The 23,854-nt window shown below is 42.7% G+C and overlaps 1 protein-coding gene across 2 annotated transcripts in view; it reads right to left on the reverse strand.

Moving 5' to 3' along the window:
- LOC102432141 (cytochrome P450 3A12-like) overlaps positions 1-16,244 on the reverse strand; it is a 41,669-nt gene extending 25,425 nt beyond the window's left edge. The window contains exons 1-7 of one of the 2 annotated variants that reach the window (XM_023761174.1): positions 16,069-16,244; positions 12,202-12,295; positions 10,553-10,605; positions 8,054-8,153; positions 3,407-3,520; positions 3,069-3,157; positions 1,349-1,497 (exon numbers count right to left, since the gene is read on the reverse strand). In XM_023761174.1, coding sequence (XP_023616942.1) covers positions 1,349-1,497; positions 3,069-3,157; positions 3,407-3,520; positions 8,054-8,153; positions 10,553-10,605; positions 12,202-12,295; positions 16,069-16,139 — 670 coding nt within the window. In that variant the 5' untranslated portion in view covers positions 16,140-16,244. The remainder of the gene's footprint in view (positions 1-1,348; positions 1,498-3,068; positions 3,158-3,406; positions 3,521-8,053; positions 8,154-10,552; positions 10,606-12,201; positions 12,296-16,068) is intronic. The other variant, XM_006081052.3, reaches the window with a different exon arrangement.
- Between the last annotated feature and the right edge of the window lie 7,610 nt (positions 16,245-23,854).

Consider the following 23,854-nt stretch of genomic DNA (forward strand, 5'->3'; position numbering starts at 1 on the left):
AGCTTCACAGATAAGGAAAAGCTAAAGGAGTTCATCACCACCAACCAGTATTATATGAAATGCTGAAAGGTATCCTTTAAGAAGAGGAAGAAGAAGAAAAAGGTAAAGATATAAATTATGAACAACAAATACACATCTATTAACAAGTGAATCTAAAAATCAAGTGAATAAATAATCTGATGAACAGAATAAACGTGATTGTAATAGAATCATGGGCATAGAAAGGGAGTGGACTAACTATTCTTGCGGGGGAAAGGGGTTGGAGATGTGGGAAGAGACTGGACAAAAATCGTGCACCTATGGATGAGGACAGTGGGGGTTGGGGGTGAGGGCAGAGGGTGGGAGGGGAACTGGGTGGAGGGGAGCTATGGGGGGCGGAAAAGAGGAACAACTGTAATAATCTGAACAATAAAGATTTAATTATTTAATTAATAAATAAATAAATAAATGTAAAAAAAATAAAATAAAAATAGAAATACCATAGGGGGAGTGGGTAGGGGCTGGGAGGAGAGGGACAAAGGGTGTGTGGAATGGGAGATATCTATAATACTATCAACAATAAAATATATATGTATACACACACACACACACACAATAAAGGTTTAAAAAATTTTAAAGTACCATATATCTAAGTTGACAAAAATGTTCTAATGATTAATATAATGATGGCTGTATATATCTCTGAACGACTTATACATATTACAAAATAATTACCATATTAAGTTTAATTAACATAAATTACCTCACATAGTTTAAAAATTTTTTTCTATCCATGTAAATGAGAACTTTAAGAATCTACACTCTTGTTTATCTTATAACTGAAATTCTGTACCTTTTGAGCACCTTCATCTAATTCCCCCATCCTCAAATCCTGCCTCTGATAACCACAAATCATTTCTTGTTTTTCTGTGAGTTTGGGTATTTTTTTAGATTTCATATATAAGTAATATCATACAGTATTTGTCTTCCTCTGACTTATTTTACTTAGCATAATATCCTCAAAGTCCATTGATATTGTTGCAAAAGCTAGGATTTCCTTCCTTTTTATGACTGAATAGTATCCATTCTATCTATCTATGCCACATATTTTATCCATTTACCTGTCAACAGACACTAGGTGGTAAAAATGATGGAACTGATCTTTTAAATGGATGAATTTTATAGTCTGTGAATTATATCTCAAATGAGCTTTTATAAAAAAAAAGAGATAAGAGAAGGTTGGAGGGAGGGAGGGAGGGAGGGAGGGAGGGAGAGAGAGAGAGAGAGAGAGAGAGAGAGAGAGAGAGAGAGAGAAAGTAGGGAAAGGAGGTAGGAAATGAAGGAGAAAGAAAAATAGTAGTCCACGTACTTATGCAGAGAACGTATGGATCGAAGAAACTAAATTTTAAGAGCTTCTGGATATGTTCCACAAAGGGATCTTGTGGGTTATTCAGGGAATCAATGTTCACTCCAAATGATGTGCCAGTAATCACATCCATGCTGTAGGCCCCAAACACGCTGAGTAGAGAAATAAAGACATAGAAATTTAAAATCAGCACCTCTTTACTATCCTTATCCAACACATACAATAGGAAGGACACGTAAATTCATATGCCCAGGCAAAGACAGGTAAAGAGCCACACAACTGTCAAAACCATTGGCTGGATCATCTAAAGAATCTATGTTCCTGTCACAGTCAATCATGAGGTGTTTATCAGATGCCAGTCATGCAACTGGCCCTGTGCTGGGTTCTGGGGACACCAAGGCAAGTTAGACCCACCTGTGAGCAATAGGAGATCAGTCAGAGGGAAGGAGACCCATAATCAGGCAAATTACACTAGTGTGTTTTGAGTCTGGACAATAGTAGCCATACTGTGCTTGAGCAGGACCAAGGGTAGGTAATGACTCTTCTCCGTGGAGTCAAGAAAGGTGACATTGATCTGGGTCTTGCCTCACCACAGTGTCTATACTCAGAGCTGATTCCACTTCAGCACATGACAGAACAGCAGCACCCTGGTCTGAGTTGCCAGGAATGCCATCGCTCCTTCTCTGCACTCCTGCTAAAGCTCCTAAGAGACCCACTGTCCTCAAGTCCAGTGATCTCAAGTTGCCTTTAGGGCACATTCATTTCTGTAAAATGTAAGAAATAAGAATGCTCCTAGTTTAAGAAATAACAATAAAAATATCACTCAAGAATCAATTTGGGGGAATCCCATAGGTAAGTGATCATATGTCTCCAGTTTTCCCAGATCAGTCCCACTTTACCTCTGTTGTTCCTACATAGTTAAAAGTATCTTACTTTAGATAATAAATGGCATGCTTTCCCTACCCATAGTCTATACAGGACCTTCTTTAATTTGAGACTAAAGAAAGGAAAAGTGGTGGGAAGGTTTAATATTTCATATTTTGCTGATATCCTCACCAAGAACATGAAGGCGTTTAAGTTGTCCCAAGTTCCACACTGTAACTTCCCAGCCCCACCCACTGCCCACCAATATGTACCAGTGCCTTACCCTGCTACTATTTCATATTCTCTACACCAGTGATGGTGAACCTATGACACGCGTGTCAGAGGTGACATGCGAACTCATTTTGTTGGTTGATTTTTCTTTGTTAAATGGCATTTAAATATATAAAATAAATATCAAAAATGTAAGTCTTTGTTTTACTATGGTTGCAAATATCAAAAAATTTCTATATGTGACATGGCACCAGAGTTAAGTTAGGGTTTTTCAAAATGCTGACACGCCGAGCTCAAAAGGTTCGCCATCACTGCTCTACACTGAAAACTTTGGTACAATCATGTTTCTACTTTCTAAACTACGTATTTTTGTCTTCAAGAATATCCAAGGTGACAACTAAGCAGACAAATTAATCCTGGTTCATGTACACAGGAGAAGATCTTTCTCTCCTGGCTGCCCTGCATTTTTGGAGGAGCCACATCCTCTTGGGTAGCCCATTGGAGTTCTAACACCACACACCCACTTCTGTCTGGTCATTACAGTAATTCAGTGGGAACTGGGCTCTGGCAGGCAGCTGGGGGGTCTTGGAGCAGAGCTCAGAATCCCAGCAGCTGGCCTCCTACTTACTCTTTCAAGGTGATGGGCTTGCCTTTCTCTGCTTCCTTCCTCAGGTTGCTGACCAACACATCTGCATACTGGCCAATGATGGGGAACATCTAGACACAAAATACAACACCATCCAAAGTTAACTATGAAGACTCAAGACCTAGCTTTCTTAAGCATGGAGCAGTAAGTGATATCTTATAATGAATCTTATAATGTCAATTCTAGGACATAAAGATAAAAGACCATTATTAGGAAGCTCAAATTCAGCAAGCTACCCTTGGAAAGAAACTATCTTACTTTCTACCTGTCCCCAGATATATTATTTAAGTTTCAAATTAAGTATCCTCTTATACTCTTACCTCCTTGAGCTTTCCACTGGTGAAGGTTGGAGACAGCAATGTTCGTATTCTCTTCCAAGTTTCATCCTCAGCTATAGAGATGGCACTTTTCATAAATCCCACCGGACCAACGGCCTAGAGTTTAAAGCAAAGGACATTTTGCCCTGTGTAAGTTTTGGAGTTCTCAAAAGTTGTTAAGCGGGCATCAATTATTCAACAAATATTTAGTGACTGTCTAGTTAGCAGAAGGCCCTATGCTAGATATGCAATAAATACTTATCCCAATGCCTAGCATTTCATGAAGGTGCAGGAGTCACCTGATGTGGTTTCCAGCCTTTATATTCCAATCTCTTTCTCAAGGCAAATGACCCACGTGTTGAAGGAACTGCTCTTCCAGGAGAATAGATAGGAATAAGACCTATTACATCCTTCAGAGCTGTGCAGGATAGAAAGGAATTCTTGACAGATAGACAGATAGCTTTAGCAAACTGTTTGCTGCCTCAGACCAGCTCTATCTTTACTTATATCTACAGCTTGAGAAACTTGAAAAGGGGATGTTTAATATGATAGCTTTTAAATAAAATAGTAGTTAATACTTAAAAGATAAGAAATCTATTTGCTATTCTTAAACATGGAAATCCCTTTCCCTTACATTTTCTCACCAGTGATAGAAGAAAAAAATGTAATTATATTTCTCAGGTTGAGATTGGCCTATCAGACCAACCTGCTTGACTCATTTCTTCCATTTTTCCAACACTTCGTTTTGTTCTAAAATGTATATTTCCAATACACATTCATGATATTTTTTTAAAAAAACCTCACCAACTAGAAAAAAGGGAAACTTCCTCAACTTGATAAAGAGCATCTACAAAACCTAAAGGTAACATCACATGAATGAGATAAGCCTGGAGTAACATCACCTGTTGGAGTAGGAGACTCCTGCCTCCATTGCCCCCTCCCCAGAAAAAAAAACAATTAGTTACCCACACACAAAAAAAATAGGTCTAAGAGAGCTCAGGAGTTCACTCAAGAAAATCAGCAACAGAATGGAGCAAAAAAATCCCTGAGAATAACTGTATAAAGTGGATAGGGAAAATAGTCTTATTTTGTCTGCATCATCTCATCCCCCAGGCTGGTGCTGCTCAGTGCCAAGAGGGAAGTTCCCAGCCTGGGAGACTTCCCCTTGCTGAGAAAAGAGAAATAGGGTGAGTGATAATTTTCCCCAGCCTTTCAGGGCATTGTACAAATTACCTGATTTGGGATAGATGAGAAGTCTAGAGATAGTTAAGAACACAGAAGAGCAAGAACTACCAGTATCAGCCATGTGGCATGAGTGACCACGATTTTTTGTGTCCAGCTCTGCAGAAGACCCCAGTAGCCTTTGAGGCTGAGGAAACAACTGGGCACAGATGCTGTGAAACCCCTGAAAATGTTACTGCTGACAGTCCCACGGGTTTTCATACTCACAAATTCCAGGAGCCTGAATCCTGCCCAACCACACTCCACCCCGACCAGTGCTGCCCCAACTCGTGCCACCACTGAGCAGGATCTGTGCCAGCAGACAGCCCTGGCCTCTGTGGCTGGGCATGTGTATAACACTAGCCCAGCCCCCTGCAGATGCTCAGGTGCCTAGAGCCAGCTCTGACTATTAGTGGACTACATTGACACATATGCCCACAGCTAATCCCTGCAGCCACACACCTGCACACTTTCAGCCTCCACTCCATCACCAGCTCCCACTGCCCTGCATGTCTTAGGTAGCTGCTATAGCTACATGAGTATACACTGACTGCCCAGGCACTCTAATCTATTTGTGTGCCCACAGCTGGCCCCAACCCCTGCCACTGGAACTGGATCTCACCATTGGACGTGTGTGCCTGCAGTTAGCCCCAAGAATTTGCATACCACTAAATTTGGCTGCCACTGTTACCTGTCCCAGTCCCTCATCACCGGACCTCTTGATGCTGTTGAAAACCCCAACCGCCCTTGCAGCCACAATGGAACAAACACAGCTCTTGCTGTCAAGGATCATATAGTTGGTTATGTTGTGAACCCCTGCTACCTGGCCAATGTTGCCCATGAGACCTGGAGCCACTACACACCCCCAGGTGGCATCCTGCATTATTAGACCAAGGGTTACTCCAGTGTGCCCCAACCCATAAGTAAAGGTCTTTCCTTATTAAAGGTACTTTGTAAAGTCTGCAAGAAGTGACTGCTTCTTCAAATGCACAGACACCATTGCAAAACTACAGTAACCACAAAGAATCAGGGAAACATGACTCCACCAAAGGAACCCAATAAACTTCTAGTAACAGACCCCAAAGAAATGAGATCACAAATGGCTTTAACAAGGTATTAAAAATACTTGTCCTACCAAGAGGGATATCTTGGCTGTGGAGATCCCCCTAAGGAGTGAGGGGTCCCAGCACCACATCAGGCCCCCCAACCCAGGGTCCCCGTGCTGGGGAGAGAAAATCCTCATAATTTCTGGCTGTAAAACCCAGCAGGGATTGAGGCTGAGAGGGATGAAGGCTGCTGGAGTCCCAGGCAGTTTCTCTTAAAGGATCTATGCAGGAACTAACTCAAACTCCCTCTGAGTTCCAGTGCAGAGGCAGCAGAAACCAGAAGAGCAAAAAGAAAAAAGAATCCAAAAAATATGAAGATAGTGTAAGGAGCCTCTGGGACAACTTCAAGTATACCAACATCCAAATTATGGGGGTGCCAGAAGAAGAGAGAGAGCAAGACATTGAAAACCTATTTGAAGAAATAATGACAGAAATCTTCCCCTACCTGGTGGAAGAAATAGATTTACAAGTCCAGGAAGTGCAGAGAACCCCAAACAAGAGGAATCCAAAGAGGACCACACCAAGACACCTCATAATTAAAATGCCAAGGGCAAAAGACAAAGAGAGAATCTTAAAATCAGCAAGAGAAAAACAGTTAGTTACCTACAAGGGAGTGCCCATATGACTGTCAGCTGATTGCTCAACAGAAACTGTGCAGGCTAGAAGGGAGTGACAAGAAATATTCAAAGTGACGAATAGCAAGTACCTACAACCAAGATTACTCTACCCAGCAAAGCTATTATTTAGAATTGAAGGTCAGATAAAGAGCTTCACAGACAAGAAAAAGCTAAAGGAGTTCATCACCACCAAACCAGTATTATATGAAATGCTGAAGGGTATTCTTTTAGAAGAGGAAGAAGAAGAAAAAGGTAAAGATAAAAAATATGAACAACAAAGTGACAACAAATACATATCTATCAAAAATTGAATCTAAAAGTCAAATGAATAAAAAATCTGATGAACAGAATAAACTGGTGGATGGAATAGAGTCAGGGGCATGGAAATGGGACAGACTGATAGTTCTCAGAGGGAAAGGAGTGTGGGGGATGCGAGAAGAGATTAGACAAAGATCTTATATGCATGTATGCATTACCTATGGATACAGACAATATGGTGGCGAGGGCCTGGGGTGGGGTGGGAACTGGGTGGAGGGGAGCTATGGGGGCGGGGGAAGAGGGACATTTGTAATAATCTCAACAATAAAGATTTTTTTAAAAGAATATCAAAAAAAAGATAAGCTACACACTATGACTATAAAAGAATAGTAAAAGGGAGCCTTATGGAGATGGAACCGTTCTGTATATTCATTTATGGCAGTAGTTACACAAATCTACACACATGATAAATGTTATAAGAAATGCACAAATGAGTGCACATAAAAATTATGAAATCAGAATACCTCTATAGATATAATACTGATGTCAATTTCCTGCTTTGACATTGTACTATAGTTATATGGGATACTAGAGGCCCAGTGCATGAAAATTTAGCATGCAGGGGGGGGCCCTCAGCCAGCCTGTGCCCTCTTGCAGTCTGGGAGCCCTCAGGAGATGTCTGACCGGGCAGGCCAATCAGGGGACGGCGCAGCCAGTGAGCGGCTGGCCCCGTCCCCCATCGCCTTGCGCTGCTGCCACTGCTGGTGGACTCCCTCTGCATAGGCAACTGGGCAGGCTGATCAGGGGATGGCACTGGCTGGCAAGCCGCCCCCCCACCACTGTCCCCTCCTTCTGCCCGCTGGCACATGCCTTAGCTGGCCTGGTACCGCCTGCTCGCCAGCCCCCTGCTGACTGGTCATTCCACTGCTCAGTCAATTTGCATATTAAGATTTTATTATATAGGACTAGAGGCCCAGTGCATGAAATTCATGCACGGGGGGGGGGGGCGGTCCCTCAGCCCAGTCTGCACCCTCGGACTTCCCTCTCACAATCCAGGACTGTTGTCTCCTAACCATCCACCTGCCTGCCTGCCTGATTGCCCCTAACCCCTCTGCCTGCCTGCCTTATTGCCACTAACTACCCTCCCTTGCCGGCCTGATCACCCCTAACTGCCCTCCCCTGCCGGCATGATCGCCCCTAACTGCCTCTGCCTTGGCCCCTGCCACCATGGTTTTGTCCAGAAGGAAGGCAGGACAACCGGAAGATGTCTGGTTGACCTGGTCTAATTAACATATCACCCTTTTATTAGTATAGATTACTATTGGGGGAAACAGAGTGAAAAAGGGATATTCCTGCATTTTTTATAACTTCCTGTTAATTTATTATTATTTCAATATGAAACTTTATAAATAAATAACAATTTAATTTTTAAAAGAATGGATACCTACCCGCCTATTTGTGAAGACAGAATAACATTCTTTTACTAGGACTGTTTTGATCACTTCTAGATCAGTGATTGCCAACACAGGCTGCCGACCATCATAGAACCTATGTCAGGAAAAACAGAGCTGATTAAATTGAACAAGCCAGTTTCTGCAGCTGGAGCCACAACTGGAAGTCTAGACTTCCATTCTAATGCTATATCATTCATATTCCTAGAGATCATTGTTAGAAATAACATTAGAACATTTAAATCCAGGTGGTGTGTAAATGGGAATTTCTTGTATCATTCTTTAAAATTTTTGTATATTTAACATATTTCATTATAAAAAAGGAAATTAGTAAATAGATGAAGGCAGATAAATTACCTGGCAACAGAAAAAAATATGTAGAGCCCACCTACTCAGTTACTTAAAAACATACTTTGGAAGTTATATGAAAACTAGGAGCCCAGTGCACGAATTTGTGCACCTTTAAAGGAACTGTAGGCTGCAAGGCTGTGGTGGGCACAGGGGCAGGTCTCGGCTCATCCTCCATGCCCCTGCCCAGCCCCTCCTACTGTGGCCCCAGTCCCAAGTGGGCCTAAGTGGGCCTCAGGCCCCATGTAAGAGACATCAGCCAGCAGCAGGACAAGCCACTTTTAACACACACACCACACAAAGCTGACTCTTTCTGAGATACATCCCAATCTGGCCATCTCCTGGCTGGTTTACTATAAGTTGAATTACATGAGGTTTGCTATAAGTTTAGTCACACTGTCCTCTAGCATTTTATTTTTTACTATAAATCATTTCATTAACTAGAATATAATGGGAAATTTTCCACAAGTCTTATCTATTCTTTCTTTGACTCCTCAGAGGACTTTCAAACCGTTTTGTGATCCATATAAAAATCGATGAGGACCCCTGCACTTAATGCTGCCCATTTCCAAAAAATCTTCTGAAGCTCAGAAGGTGTAAGTGGGTGTCAAGTACACTTAGTGTTGAAGCAGTGATATAAGTAATTGTGGTGGCACTTAGATTGGTCAGATTGACTGACTGTATTTCTTGGATGATTCCCTTCTCCCCATCTTGTTTTTCAAAAACACCTGGGTGGAGAGACACAAGGTTTTGGGTAACCCTCTACATTTATGACCTCACACCAGCCTTAGAGTTTGTTACAATACAGGCAACATTCAGATTCTTGGGCCCCGGCCCTGACACTGCGGATTTGGTGCTGCTGGGCCCTAAGTGTGTATGTTTAACACACTCTCCAAGGTGGTTCTCATACACACCCAAGCGCGAGAACCACTTTCTAAAGAAAGTGACTCCATGCTGAGCTCACAAGTGGTCAATGTTGGGAGGGCAGTTGGAGCTGGGCCAGTGGTGACCCAGTGCTGTGTGTTCTTTCTACTCCATCACGTAGCCTTTCTGGACCCTGCCAACTCAGTAGAACCTTATGGTTTCTGAGGATTTGAAAGGGGATGAAACAGTACTGAGAAGCAAAGCCTTCCCCCCTTTGCTTCTAGGACACAAACACCACGTTACACCTCTCCTGCGGCTCTCACCACACCTCCAGCAGCTCCAAATGGGAACAGCCGCTGCAACTGACTGAAACCACTTTGTAAAATCCTTAAGTCCATCAGCCCACCAGGAAGCAGTATGGTTTGGAAATATTCTATCTCTTCAAAGTCAGTAGAATATGGTAGATAAAGCAATACTTGTATAAACTAAACTTCTATTGAGAAGTCTTGGTTTAAACATTTTTTTAAACCCATACTCTAAACTTGTGGAGGAAGTAAAAACAAAGCCAAGCAGATATGGTTTCCCATTCTGTTTACCTAAACCCATAGCTTTTTCAAAAGAATATAACAAATCCAAATTTGAAATTAAAGAGTTGGGCTTTTAATTAATAGTCAATTATGGTCCAGCTGGTGTGGCTCAGTGGTTGAGCATCAACCCATGCACCAAGAGCTGGTTGGTTCGATTCCCCCGGTCAGGGCACATGCCCAGTTGTGGCCTGATCCCAGTAAGAGGTGTGCAGAAGGCAGCCAATCAATGATTCTATCTCATCAATATTTCTATCTCTCTGTTCTTTTCCTTTCTTTTCTCTCTCTAAAATCAATAAGAACAAAAATTTTTAAAATAACATAAAACTATGGTTTATAATGTTTTTAAAGTCAATTATGTAGGGTTATGATCGAAATATATTAGAAGGGTCTGAAGTTATGCATTTCATGCAATTAAAGGAGACTGAATGGAGGAAAAATAGAGACGAGGGGAATAATGAGACACTGGACAGAAAGTGATGCCAGGAGTCCCTAGGCCATTAAAGTCTTGAGAGTATGATAACCTGCAACTCCCCATCTTGATTCAGAACGCAGCCTGGACACCTGGTGACATCTGGGGTCCTAGAGGACAAGCCTCTAAAAGCTTTACAATAGGCTTTGAGCTGAGATTGTCCTCCACACCAGGGAGGCCCTCATCATAACAGCAAGTCTATCCAATGGGAGTTTCCCGAATACTCACCCCCACATGTTTCCATACTTTTTAAAGCAGTCCATGTCAAAATCCCATATACCCTGCAAGGAGAAACAAAATTAGATTATTAATCTAAATGTATTGAACTCTACCTCTAAAATCTCATAACCCCAGAATTATTACCTCCATAGCCACTCCAGAAATGAAGCTGAGGGAGAGTAAGAGTGACCTGCACACTCTTTGACCTCCTGGTCAAGCATCCTTTTCATTTATCTCATGAGCCCTCTCTAGAATCCTAGCAGAACTAAGAAGTTTAAGACACCAGGGACCTCTTTTAGTCTAGCAGATTTAAACACATCTAAGGCATATTTGCTGAATGAGAAGTGAGTGACTGAATGAATGGCAAAGTGACTCACTCCCCAATTTTCCAGCTCAACACGGAAAAGATGGGGAGATGTCACCACTCCAGAAGGACAGAGCAAATTAAAATACCTTCTCTGTGCTTTCACTTCTATAATTAAAAAACACATCTTGTGGCTAAGTTTCAGTTGTGATATTTTATGTTTTAACTATGCAAAGGAAGTTCCAGAAATGTGGGTCTTGGGGTGCATCTTCAAGGAGTTGATCTGGGAAAGGTGGAAAGGAAATTGCCTTTTCAGAGGCAAAAAGTATGGGATTTTTTAACTCAATGAGGCCCTGAAGAACTCAGCTTGGAAAATTAGAATCTGAGAATCTGGTCTACAGGAAACAAAATCTGATGCAGAAGGCAGTTTGCATGTAAGGCTCTGCCTGCTGGCTTTATGGACATGAGCTCATAACCTTCCATGTAGGGGTCAAGCCCTGGGCAAAGCATCAGGGCTAGATCAACCACAAACACTTTGCCAAAATTCACAATCCTTATGTCACTGAGGTCATTCTATTCAGATAAAATAAATGCTCAATAATTTTGTCCAAACATCTCTCCTTTCTAGTAATTTTGTGTGAGCAAATATCTGAAGTCCATAGATAAACACCATCTTACCTCAGTTATATCCACTCCCTCTCAGACTCAGCCATAGGGTGCCTCCTTTGAGGGCAGAGAAGTAAAGCAGACAGCTCTTGTTCCATCTCTCAAATCCCCAAAGACGTCATGGGGAGCAAAGGGTGAGTCAGAACCATGGGAATAACTGCAGGGATTTATCAGTTCTCTAGAGAATTCAAGTATTTATGTGCAAATTACCGATGGTGACTACTTGGGTGCCTAATGCTCTGAGGTTTCAAAGCTATCCAAGAGGAGTCAAGAAAAGGCTACCTAGAACGTATCCTGTGAACAGGAAAGTCTGACTCTAGCACATCCGACTTCATGGGGCACTACCAGGCATCCCTTCATGCTTTCTCCTAATCCTAAGTATGGTTATGTCTTCCTGGGAACCTGCACCTCCAGAAAGAAAATGCTCCTCACGATGCTCACACGTTGGGACAAGGCGCAAGCTGGATCAGCTGAGAGCTCTGCTGCCCCACTGAGCCAACCCCTGAGGCTCCTGACAGCGGACACTGAGCCTGGGGTACACCTGGCCTGCGCAGGGCGGGGCCTATGGTGCCTTTTCTGGAAAGTGTGAGACCTCAGAACTTCCTCCTGAGCAAGGCCCTTTTACTAGGGAACTCAGCTGCGATTTGGAACCATAAGAAGCAAAAGAAGAAGCGCAAACAGCACTCACCTTACGGTAGCCCAGAACAGTTCCCATAAAAGGTAGGGGTGTTGGCCCAGGGATTCCCAGTTTCTTAAAAAGTCCATGTGTATAGGTCCCATATCTATAAAGTAAAAGAGAAAGCCAGGTTACAGGAATTATGGACTAGGTCCTGGGGCTGGACAGTCAAGGTAGAGAATGAACATGTAAGTGGTAAGTAGTAACAACTCCCACAGCAATAATTACATTCACTCATCACCTCCTTTCCCACTTCCGCTGTGAGATTCAAAGAAAGTAATGGTGATTAGATAAAATCAGTTGAACTTTCCATGGACCCAACCCCAGAATGAATACTTGACAAATGTTTCCAAATGAGAGTGCTCCTAAGAGGCTGAGGCTGGAATGTTTTCCAGGAGATTCACTCATGGCTATTTAGTAAGTTTGTTTGTTCATAATGTTGGAGATTCTAATTCTAGGTAGAAAAAGGGAAAATAATTTCTGCTCCAATGATGATATTTTGCTTAACTTCATCCACTCAGTAACTGAGAGTTACTGCAAGCCTACTGAGACATTGTTCTTACAGTCTGCTCAGTCACATTTATGCTTTTTCTTCCCCCTATGCCCTGACCCTGTTTTAAGCTCTGATTCTTCTTAAATATATCATCATAAAGAGGCCTTAGAATAGCCACAGTGCAGGCTATTTCTACAGAATTAAAATTGTGTTCAGGGCTTTCACTGGCATCACAGAAATGTGAGTGCCTTTCAGCTACACCCAATCTCTGTTGTCAGGCAATTTGATTGGCTTGAGCTCTAGAGAAGGGTGATTGACCCCTATGTTTCCTGAATGAAACTGTATAAAGGAACCTATGAGTAAAGGCTCAATTTCCAGACCATTCTTCCCCTCACTGCATTTGTTTCTTCACCCTGTGATGCTCACCTGCTAAGCACAGTGCCAGGCTCACTCATTTTATCAAGATGGCCAGTCAGAAAGCAGTTAGTGTACTGCTTCTGTGTCAACTACCTCAAAATTGAGGCCGGTGCTAACTATGGTAGGCCTGCCTGCATTTGATCTTTCATGTGTCATGTGTGGAGTTTCACAACTGAGGGTTCTGAATCCTTGCAAGCCTTCCCACTCCAGTATTACTAAGAGATGGAAGAGTGGAGGATGAAGAGAGGCTCAGGAAAGAGGCCACTGGCAACCATTTTAAGGATGAAGTTGCTAGGCCTACAAGTCTCACCTCATAGAGGCAAATTAGAAAAGTACGGCTGGAAAGTAGGCTCTGCATAATGGTTCAACATGCCCTATAAGCACTTTCGGCTAAAAGGCGGCCTTCCAAACTTCAGTACCTTCCTGTTGACAGTGAAAGATGTGCTATACAACATAAAATAAGTACCCATGAAATGTTCCAGAAAGTCAAATTAAAACCTTGTTGTCTCTTCTTTGGAGGTTAACCTTTAAGAAAGTATAGGTTCCTAACATTGTGTACGATTTTAATAATCTATAACATTGGATGAAAAAAAAACCAAAAAACATTGCATAAAAGGACCTGTGCTGAAGGACAGCAGAGGTACTTCAGTCAAACCCAAATAGGTATTTGGATACCTTCCTCCAGAAAGTTGGTGCAATTATGTGCACTCACTTCAAAACCTGAGGTACCCTTGGTTAGTCCCACCCGAGTCCCTTCCTTTGCCATGACAGTCATGGCAAATCAATTAAACCCATTTCTGCTTCTGAACTCTCAGCATGTTACATGAACTCTCAAGTGAGGCCAAGCAACATTGATCCCACTGAGTGATCTAGTCTAGAGTCTAAACTCACATGGTCCCATAACAAGGCATTGGGTGGGCTGGGTGAATTCCTTGGTTTCTTTTCAACTTCCATCTTTTTGGTAGAGAAATGCTGCTTTGGGTTCAAAGAAAGGGGCTAACAATAAAACCAATCATTTTTATTGCACTTACATCGTGTTGCCATAAGAGGGCACCGTCTACTCTATAGCTACTGACTCATGGCTGTACCAGTGTCTTCTAAGGCTACAGTGTTGTTTATCCAGTGGTGCCAGTATCTAGTGACTGACCCATTGCCACACAGACCACACAGTGTGACTTCGATGGTGCCCTATCCCCAGATTTCAAGCAGATGAGATGCCTACACTGTTGCCCTCTTAATGACCTACTGCAGGCCCAGGACCTGGCGTATCTGGGGAAAATGTTCTCCCACTCCATCCAGAATGCCTCTCTTATCATCACTGGCTCACAATCTCGCTTACCTGAACTGTGAGATTAAAATAACTGGTTAGGCAAGTATATTTTAAAAAATATATATAATCTATGTTATAGAAGTATATATTTGTACAATGGACTCATATTCCTGATATTATTCTAGTAGGGTGAAGTTATTTACACACTTTTGTGGACATAAATCCTGAACCAACAGCCTCTTTTATCCTACAGAAAGAACATGCTGGAAATAGTCTTAGTAAAAAACAAATCTAATATTAAATAGAATTGAATTAAACATTATCAGTTAATTTTAAAATGTTATCAGAGAGAAAATGTTGCCACAATAAACTGTATTTATAATATTTCCTTCATAGAATTGAAACAAAGTATATATTTTCTATGTTCATGTCATCATGATTTCCTACTCTTAATGAAAGAGAAATTGAGATAGAGGTCAAATGGGACAGAGAGGGATTGGTCCTTCCCTACCCACATGTCCAAAATGACTTCTCCCTCAACCTGTTTCATGATGCCAGGAATCTCATGCTTGAAATGAATTCCTCTGCTAGATGGTTTGATTCATCCTCCTGCACTGTAAGTTAATGGGGGAAAATTTTAAACCCAAATTTGCTTTTGGGCTCCTGCCTTTGCAGGCAGTTAGCAGATTTCATATTGGGAGAAATAAATCTCTATAATGATGCCAACCCTCCCCAAAGACTAGAAGAAAAAGGTGAAAGAAAAGAATACGGTTTCAAGATTTCTGCTAAATTCCTCCTGCTCTAAACTTTTCTCATTTAGGGGTAATAGTTCTGCCAGTTACAAGGTGTGGGAATTGAGTATTAGGAGGGGAATTTTAGGGGAGAGACAGAATAGAGGAAAGAGCTAGTCTGAAGAGAAGGGGGGAAGTCTTCAGCCCCTCCGAAGTCTGGGGTGCACCCTCGTACATGGTGTAAATTATACCAGGCAGTGGGAGGGAGGAAGCAGGAACAAACCTAGTGACACAAGGGCCATTCCTTGTGCACATCTCTAGCAGCAGACACAGAACTGGAAAGGTGAAGATAATGAGACAAACCCCCAGGCCACTCCCTCCTGCCTCCAGGATCCCTGGAACTGGGAAAGGGACAAGGACAGAAGCCGGTTGTTTTTAATCTGCCTCAGCTGAATTCTGGTTAATACTGTCTAGGTCCGTGGTGGGCAAACTGTGGCTCGCGAGCCACATGTGGCTCTTTGGCCCCTTGAGTGTGGCTCTGCCTAAGCCTTAGGAATACCCTAATTAAGTTAATAACAATGTACCTACCTATATAGTTTAAGTTTAAAAAATGTGGCTCTCAAAAGAAATTTCAATCGTCGTACTGTTGATATTTAGCTCTGTTGACTAATGAGTTTGCCGACCACTGGTAGGTCTACCCAAACTGTCAATTAGAAAATCACCCCCAGGAGCAAGTAATGTCCCCAAACACTCTGGTCTACAGAAATTGAGAGTTGGGGGCAAATGGGACATTAATTACCCTTTCAACAGATCAGGGTGAGAGCAATAATAATCCCTTTGGTGTTTGTAGCCCCCACCGTTTAAACAACTTCCCCGGTTGGATCTTTAAACCAGATAAGGCAGAGAGGGGCCCGATGAGCTCCCCAAGGCCAAGATTACAGAGGCCATGAGCCTGGACAGTAACTCACAGATAGAGGAGCACCAGGCTGGTAGCCAGGAGAACCCAGGTTCCTGTGGAAAAGCTTGGGATCAGGTCCATGGCCACTTTTGTTCGAGGTTCTCTCCTCTCGAGTTTTCCTGTCAGCAAGCCTTGTGTGTTACGCTCTGCCAGCCAGCCCGTGCGTGTGTGCGTGCGAAGCTTCCTGCCCCTCCCCTCCCCGCCCCGTCCCTCCCCTCCCAGCTGTGATTGAGCCCGACTGGAACGTTTACAGCTGAGAAAGTGGGCGAGGCTAGAGCAGCAGGCATTTAAAGGGCCCTCTGTGCTCCAACTGCAGATGCCCGCTCCACCTTGAAAGTGGGCAAAGCATCATGGACACTCCCACTTTGACCACCCTTGAGTTCATATTCTGTGGGAAATCACTGAACTACTCACTCCGTTTTATCAGTAAGCCCAAATGTTACAGAAAACTCAAGTAAAGTCACTGGTCTTAAATCTTTAAACTGCCCTGGACTCCATGGCTGCCTGAACTAAAAAATACTTGAAATCCTTCAAACAATCTAGGTCAGCGGTTCCCAACCTGTAGGTTGCGACCCCTTTGGGGGGCGAACGACCCTTTCACAGGGGTCGCCTAAGACCATCCTGCATATCAGGTATTCACATCATGATTCATAACAGTAGCAACATTACAGTTATGAAGTAGCAACGAAAATAATTTTATGGTTGGGTCACAACATGAGGAACTGTATTTAAAGGGCCAGAAGGTTGAGAACCACTGATCTAGGTCTACAGATCTTTACCCATGCAGTTTTCTTCCCCGGTGCCCCCTTGACGACTCCTATTCATCCTTCAAAACCTAGCTCAGACAAATTCTGCTCTGTTCAAGTCTTCATAGCCAACGTCCCTGAACAGATACAATCACTTCTTCCTCTTGGTAACTTCTAGTCTCTGCAGACAATTCTATTATTGTCCTCTATCCTCTGGCACCATTGTTGGTCTCCACACCAAGTTCCCTTATCAAATTGAGGTCTTATGAAGGACACAGTCTGGTATTAATCACCATTATATCACCAGTCCCTAGCAAAACACTTTACGCATAGTGTGTATTGAGAAATGTTGGCAGAGTTGAGTTAGTAGAAGTGGTATTGCTAGGTCTTCTGCATGTCCTTTCCCTGTGGCCCTTTGGTGACCACTCATCTTACTAGATGGTTAATACAACAAGAGGACCTGGCTGTGCCTCCGCCATTATTATTGCATATTCAGGCTGATCCATCAGAATTTTGTTGATGAGGAGCTCCCAAAGGAAAGGCAGGACATGGATGAGATGGTGATGCTACACCAAGCTTATCAATTCATCCTGCTGTCTGTCCACCCCCTCCCCCGAGAGGGTCCTGCAGTAGACAGGGAGTTAGACAAATTCATGACCAAAGAATGGTTCCCTCTCTCTCTGAAAGACCACAAGTCCAAGACCAATGGGTGTGAAGAGGAGAACAGCAGCCAGATGGCCACCACTGACATGACAAATGTCATACCTTAGCCAACACTGACATGACAAAATGTCACACTATGGGCAGCACACATAGCATGCAAGACTTCAAAGAGATGAATGAGCTTTTTTTCTGGGACAAAGAAGGTTAGAGCAGATGGCTTCCTGCTTTGAGCAGTGGGGGATTTTTTTTTTATGGGCACTGAGGAGCTGATAGGAGACAGCTTGTAATACTAGTCCGTGTCACCTGATGGGAGAGATGCAAGTACTGTGCATCTGTAAATTCCACTTGCTCCTTATCATCACTCAGACCCATGTTCTATGTCTGCTTGGCCTGAGAAACCAAGAAGTATGTCAACAACAAAACCTTAAAGGTTCCCAAAAATCAAAGAAGCAGGAGACATTTAAGCTGTGTTTGTGCACTTCCTTCTCTCTTTATCCTTTCTCACTTTCAGCCCTTCTGCAGAAAGTGATACTTGTCTGTCACCAATTCTTTAGGTCCCTCTAGCCCAGTGGTTCTCAACCTTCCTAATGCCGCGACCCTTTAATACAGTTCCTCATGTTGTGGTGACCCCCAACCATAAAATTATTTTCGTTGCTACTTCATAACTGTAATGTTGCTACTGTTATGAATCGTAATGTAAATATCTGATATGCAGGATGTATTTAGGCGACCCCTGTGAAAGGGTCGTTCGACCTCCAAAGGGGTCGCGACCCACAGGTTGGGAACCGCTGCCTAGCCAGAAATTCTCCAAGGTTGCATAAAACTGGTCTGAGTAAGTGGATGTCTCATTGGTAAAATGCGGAAAGTCCCAACTATCTCACCCACGTCCTTTTATTTATTTGGAAGCTTGTCATGCAGCCTGAAATTTCTACCATCACAGTTTGTCATCTTAGAGTTAAATTTTGCTCCAGGAGGCACCTGTTAAATTCCATAGCTCCCACTGGAAAGTGTACTGTATGAATACATTTATCCGTCTGTGTACTGATTCAAGGCCAAGTGTGTGAATGTTATGTGTAATTATATCATCAGGCTGTGGGCTACAAGCCATGTAGTCCCCATCCTTGAGAGCATCCTCCCAGTGGAGGGAGAAAGACAAATAACTGTGTGCAGAATGTGGCATACCCCTGGAATCTCTGAGATAATAGAGCCCTACAGACAGGTAGGAAGAAGGGGCTGCAAGCTGGAATATTTATAAAGGACAACCATGAAAGGTTGGAAGATGATCCTGAGGAAAAGTAGAATTAATATATTACCTCAATGTACAGTTTAAGAAGTTCTTTCATGTCTCTCTTAATTGACCCTCATGACAACCCTGTAAGATAAGTAATGTTGTATTATTTTAATTCCCACTTTACAGATGTGGAAACAAAAGCTCAGGATGGAGGAGAGTCTTTCCCAAGAAATTAAACTATGAATCCAGGGCATGGAGCCAGGTCTTCTGATTCCAAATTGTACAGTGGCATGCTGGCTCCAATTCCAGGGGCCTCCTGAAATAACTTAGCAGGTTCCATGGGATGACCTCTCCTTCCACACCGCCCAGCACACTTCCACTGTAGTTGCAAACATAGTACAGAGCTGGTTGTGACCCAAAAATGACATGCACATCCTTGTATCCATTACTAAGTCGTGTTTTCACTGAAATGGTCTCAGCAGAAAAAAGATGTTGCAAATAATTCTGACATATCACAATCAGAATTTTTTAGGTTTCCAGGAAAGCAGAAAGTAAAAGGTGACAAAACCAATGAATGAAAGGTAGGCAAATTTCAGAAGACCACGTGGAAGGGAATTAATAAAATAGGAAGTGTTAAAAGAAGCAAAAGATAAGCATCTCAGAATATGTTGCAAAAGGGGATAAAGTCTTTATGGTCTAACCTAATCGTTGATATAACCTCCTAAGGTGTTTTGTCTGACACTAGGCTGGCCTCATCCAGGAAATCCTCTACTAGGCCACCAGAAGAGCCTTGTAAAACTTGGATCTTGTAACATTTCTCTCTTGCTCAAATCCACCAACAGCTCCCATCATCCACAAGATAAAATTTAAAGACCTCAGGAAATAAAAAATATATATAACAAAAACTATAGCATCCCATAGAAATATAGGAAAGTAGAGTTAACTAATTCACTCCAAAAGAGCAATAAAGAGATGGAAAATGGAAGACAAAAAATAAAAAAACTAACCATTCTAGGAGTTTCACCATCTGTCCAGTAGGAGAATCAGAACAAAATAATAGAAAAAATAATTCAAGAAAATTTCTCAGAGCCAAAGGGTGGGAATCTCCAGATTACAAGGCCAATATGTAGCACTGCCCAAAATAGTAGCCCCTAGTCACATGGCTGGTCAAATATAAGTATAAATTAATTAAAATTAAATGAAATCAGAAACGCAGTTCCTCAGTGTTCAATAGCCTCACGTGGCTGGTGGCTACCATATTGGACAATGGAGATAGAGAACATCTGCATCAATGCAGAAAGGTCAATTGAACAGCTCTGTCCTTGAATAATGGATGGAATCAGGGCACCAAGTCACATTATAATAAAATGTCAGAACAACAGGGACAAAAAGAAGATTCCCAAAAGCTTGCGGAAAGGGTAAGGGTAGCAGAAAATAGGTCTCATACAAAGGCTTAAAATTTAGAAAGGCGCCCTAATCGGTTTGGCTCAGTAGATAGAGCATCGGCCTGCGGACTGAAGGGTCCCAGGTTCGATTCTGGTCAAGGGCATGTACCTTGGTTGTGGGCACACCCCCAGTAGGGGGTGTGCAGGAGGCAGCTGATCATTATTTCTCTCTCATTGATGTTTCTAACTCTCTATCCCTTTCCCTTCCTCTCTGTAAAAAATCAATAAAATACATATTTTTAAAAAAATTTAGAAAGGCATTAAACTTCTCAACAGCAAAACTAGAAATAAGACTCTGTTTCTAAACTCAGAGAGAAAAATCTGGCCAGCCTAGAATCTATGCCCAAACTATCAACGTAGCATGAGGATACATCTATTAGATGTAGTCAGACATGCAAGTTTTAAAAAAAATTTTTACTCCTATGTATCATTTCTCTGAAAGTTACAAGATAATTCCCTCTACTAAATGGATGGAGAAAAGCAAGAAAGATAGGCAGGGGGTCTGGGAACAGCTCATTCATCCCAGCTGAGAGGCCATGAAATGTCTGGGGCAAGGCTGTGCAGAAGCTACCAGGAGCAAGCAGCCTAGACCAAAAGCAAAGAGAGAGCCCCTGAAGGGTCTGAACATGTGGAGAGGAGAGGAGAATCATGCTTTTGGTGGATAATAAGGACAGAGAAAAATCATCAAATTACTAAAAGATACTATTAATTTCAAGGAAAATGAAAAGTTGTCAAGAACACAAATGGAAGCATAGACATGTACATGGCTCAACTGTTAATAGTAAGTACTTAAGTCATATTGATGATGCAAACACCGAGTAGAAATCAGATTCCTTTTCCTGTTTTGAAAAGACAGGAAGTGTGAATGAGGCAAGGAGGGTATTAGGAACCTAAATTCTCATCTTCCAGAGTAATCAAGAAGTAGGAGTCTAAGAATGTCATTTAATTACATGGCAGTAAACATCAGAAGAAACAAATAAACAGTGAAGTTCAAAGTGAACTCTGGAGGGAAAAACTAAGGGGGGATCAGGTAGGGCAAAGTGTCACTAGTTTCGTTATACATCTTATAGTACTGTTTTAGATTTTAAAGCATGTATGTCTCTAAATCTGATTTTTTTAAAATATATTTTATTGATTTTTTACAGAGAGGAAGGGAGAGAGATAGAGAGTTAGAAACATCGATGAGAGAGAAACATCGATCAGCTGCCTCCTGCACATCTCCCACTGGGGATATGCCCGCAACCAAGGTACATGCCCTTGACCGGAATCAAACCTGGGACCTTTCAGTCCGCAGGCTGACGCTCTATCCACTGAGCCAAACCGGTTTCGGCTCTAAATCTGATTTTTAAAAAGAAAAATTAAAAGCCTCAAATAAATGTCAGCTCCTTCCAGCTTCCTCTGGAGCAAAATGCTCCTTCTCTTCACTCCCAAAGCACCAGGCTAACCTCCCACCACATTGAATCAGTCTGTTCTGCCCGCTAACCTGGGAATGTCTCATCCCTGACACAGAGTTGGGGGCAGAAAATGTCTGTGGATCTAGCCCTAGCTGGTTTGGCTCAGTGGATAGAGTGTCAGCCTGTGAACTGAAGGGTCCCAGGTTCGATTCCAGTCAAGGGCATGTGCCTTGGTTGCAGGCACATCCCCAGTAGGGGGTGCGCAGGAAGCAGCTGATCGATGTTTCTAACTCTCTCTATTCCTCTCTGTAAAAAATCAATAAAATATATTTTTACAAAAAATTAGGTTTCATGAATTTGGAGTCTCACCTCTCCTATAAAAAAAAAAAAAGAAAATGTTTGTGGATCTAAACAGAAGCCTGGACAAGAGCCTCCCTGCTGACCTTGACTAGCCATGTGTTTGAGTTCCAAATGAACCTCCTAACAGCAGGTGTTAGAAAATCCCCAAATGTTTGGCAGAATGACCTATGAGAATGGAAAAGTGGGCCTCAGATCCTCACCTCACCCTAGACCTTGCAGGCGACTGCTCCCTTCCCTGGTTCTACAGAGGGTCCTCATGGGTCCGCTGCTGCATTTGTGGCTCTGTCAGGCCTGGGAGTCTTCCCTGCTGACCTGGGCCTTTCTCACTGGCACCCAGGCCCCAGCCTCACCCTCCACCCAGCCTTGATGAGAGTGCATGCTCACTGCGGTGGGGAGGTCCCTTCAGTCTTCCTGTGACTGCCACATGCAGGTCTATAGGCTGTCTCCTCAGGTCCTATAACAGGCGGAATTGTGTCTCCTCCCCCCGCCCCCCAAATCCTTATGTTGAAGTCCCAACTCCTAGTACCTCAGAATATGACTGCAGCTGGAGAAAGAGCCTTTAACGCAGGAATTAAGGTTCAGTGAGGTCATATGGGTGGGAACTAACACAACAGGACTGGCATCCTTATAAGAAGAGGCAATTAGTACACAGACAGATACAGAGGGGAGACCATGTGAAGAAACTGGGAGAAGACAGCCATCTGCAAGCCAATCAGAGATCTCAGAAGGAATCAACCTTCCAACAGCTTGATCTTGACTTCAATCCTCTGAACTAACTTGAATAGCCTGCATGCATGCCCCCCACACCACACAGAGACAAAGATATGTAGTTAGTTTCTTTCAAGGTAGTTAGTTTCTTTGGCGTTGCAAAGAGCAGATATATGCTTAGGTGACCTTTGATGACCTTAGGCAAAAAAAGTTTATTTCAAGTACACATGAAAATATGAAGAGGCAGAGATGATCAATGATATTGGAAAAGATGTCTCTGGTTCAAGTAATAGATAAATGATGAATTAAGCAGCAACAATGACATTTAATTATTTCCCAAAATAAGGATTCTTGTAGGTAGACAGTGCCAGGATTGGTGCAATGATGTCATCAAAAATAAAACTCTTTTACTCTTTCAACTCTGGTATCCTCAGAGTATCTACCCTGTGGCTGCAAGATGACTGCTACAGCTCTGAGTATCACATCTTCATAAGAAAATAGGAAAACACAGGAAGGGGAGGTGGAGGTACAGGAGTTCTCTCCCCACACACTTCTCATTGTGGGTTTCACAGAAGCACTTCAAAGATTTTTCTTTATGTCCATTGTCTGGAACTGGGTCATATGTCTACTCCTGGACAAATCACTGGCAAAGGGGATGATGGTAACACTTGGCTTTGACCCCTATTGATCTTGTCACTCAAATAAAATTTCTGTTGTTTTAAGCTACCCAGCTTGTGCTAAGTTGCTATGGCAGCCCTAGGACACTAACATATGTGACATTCAAACATGCTGTGACAAAAAAGGGGGGTGGCGCTCAAGTAAGAAGCACTTCTAGTGGGCACCTTCTGAAATTCCTCCTAGACTCTAGGACCTAGAGCCTTCCATCAGAGAGCCACAGCACTTAAGTGAGAGGCATGCTTGTCATCTTGGAAAGTACCAGCTCATTACAAAAGAGCTCCAAATAATGGGAGGAACTGCAGGTGAGGTAAGCAGCATGATTCACAAGTCATATTAGCAAAACAGGGAGAGCAGAAAGTAGGTAGGGAAAGCCCTGGGGAGTCACGAGGGGAGGGGGACATACAAGAAGTCATGCACTCAATAAGCATTTCTCAGACACCTGCTCTTGCCTAACACAGCCTTGAGAACTTTCAAGTGGAATAATCATAAAAAAGTCTTTCCCTGTAAGAACTCAAAATCTAGTTAAAAGATACGAATGATTATTTGATTATTTGTATTTAAACTAGAACGA

Source organism: Myotis lucifugus, unplaced genomic scaffold, assembly GCF_000147115.1.
Source record: "Myotis lucifugus unplaced genomic scaffold, Myoluc2.0 scaffold_0, whole genome shotgun sequence".
Classification (NCBI taxonomy): domain Eukaryota; kingdom Metazoa; phylum Chordata; class Mammalia; order Chiroptera; family Vespertilionidae; genus Myotis; species Myotis lucifugus.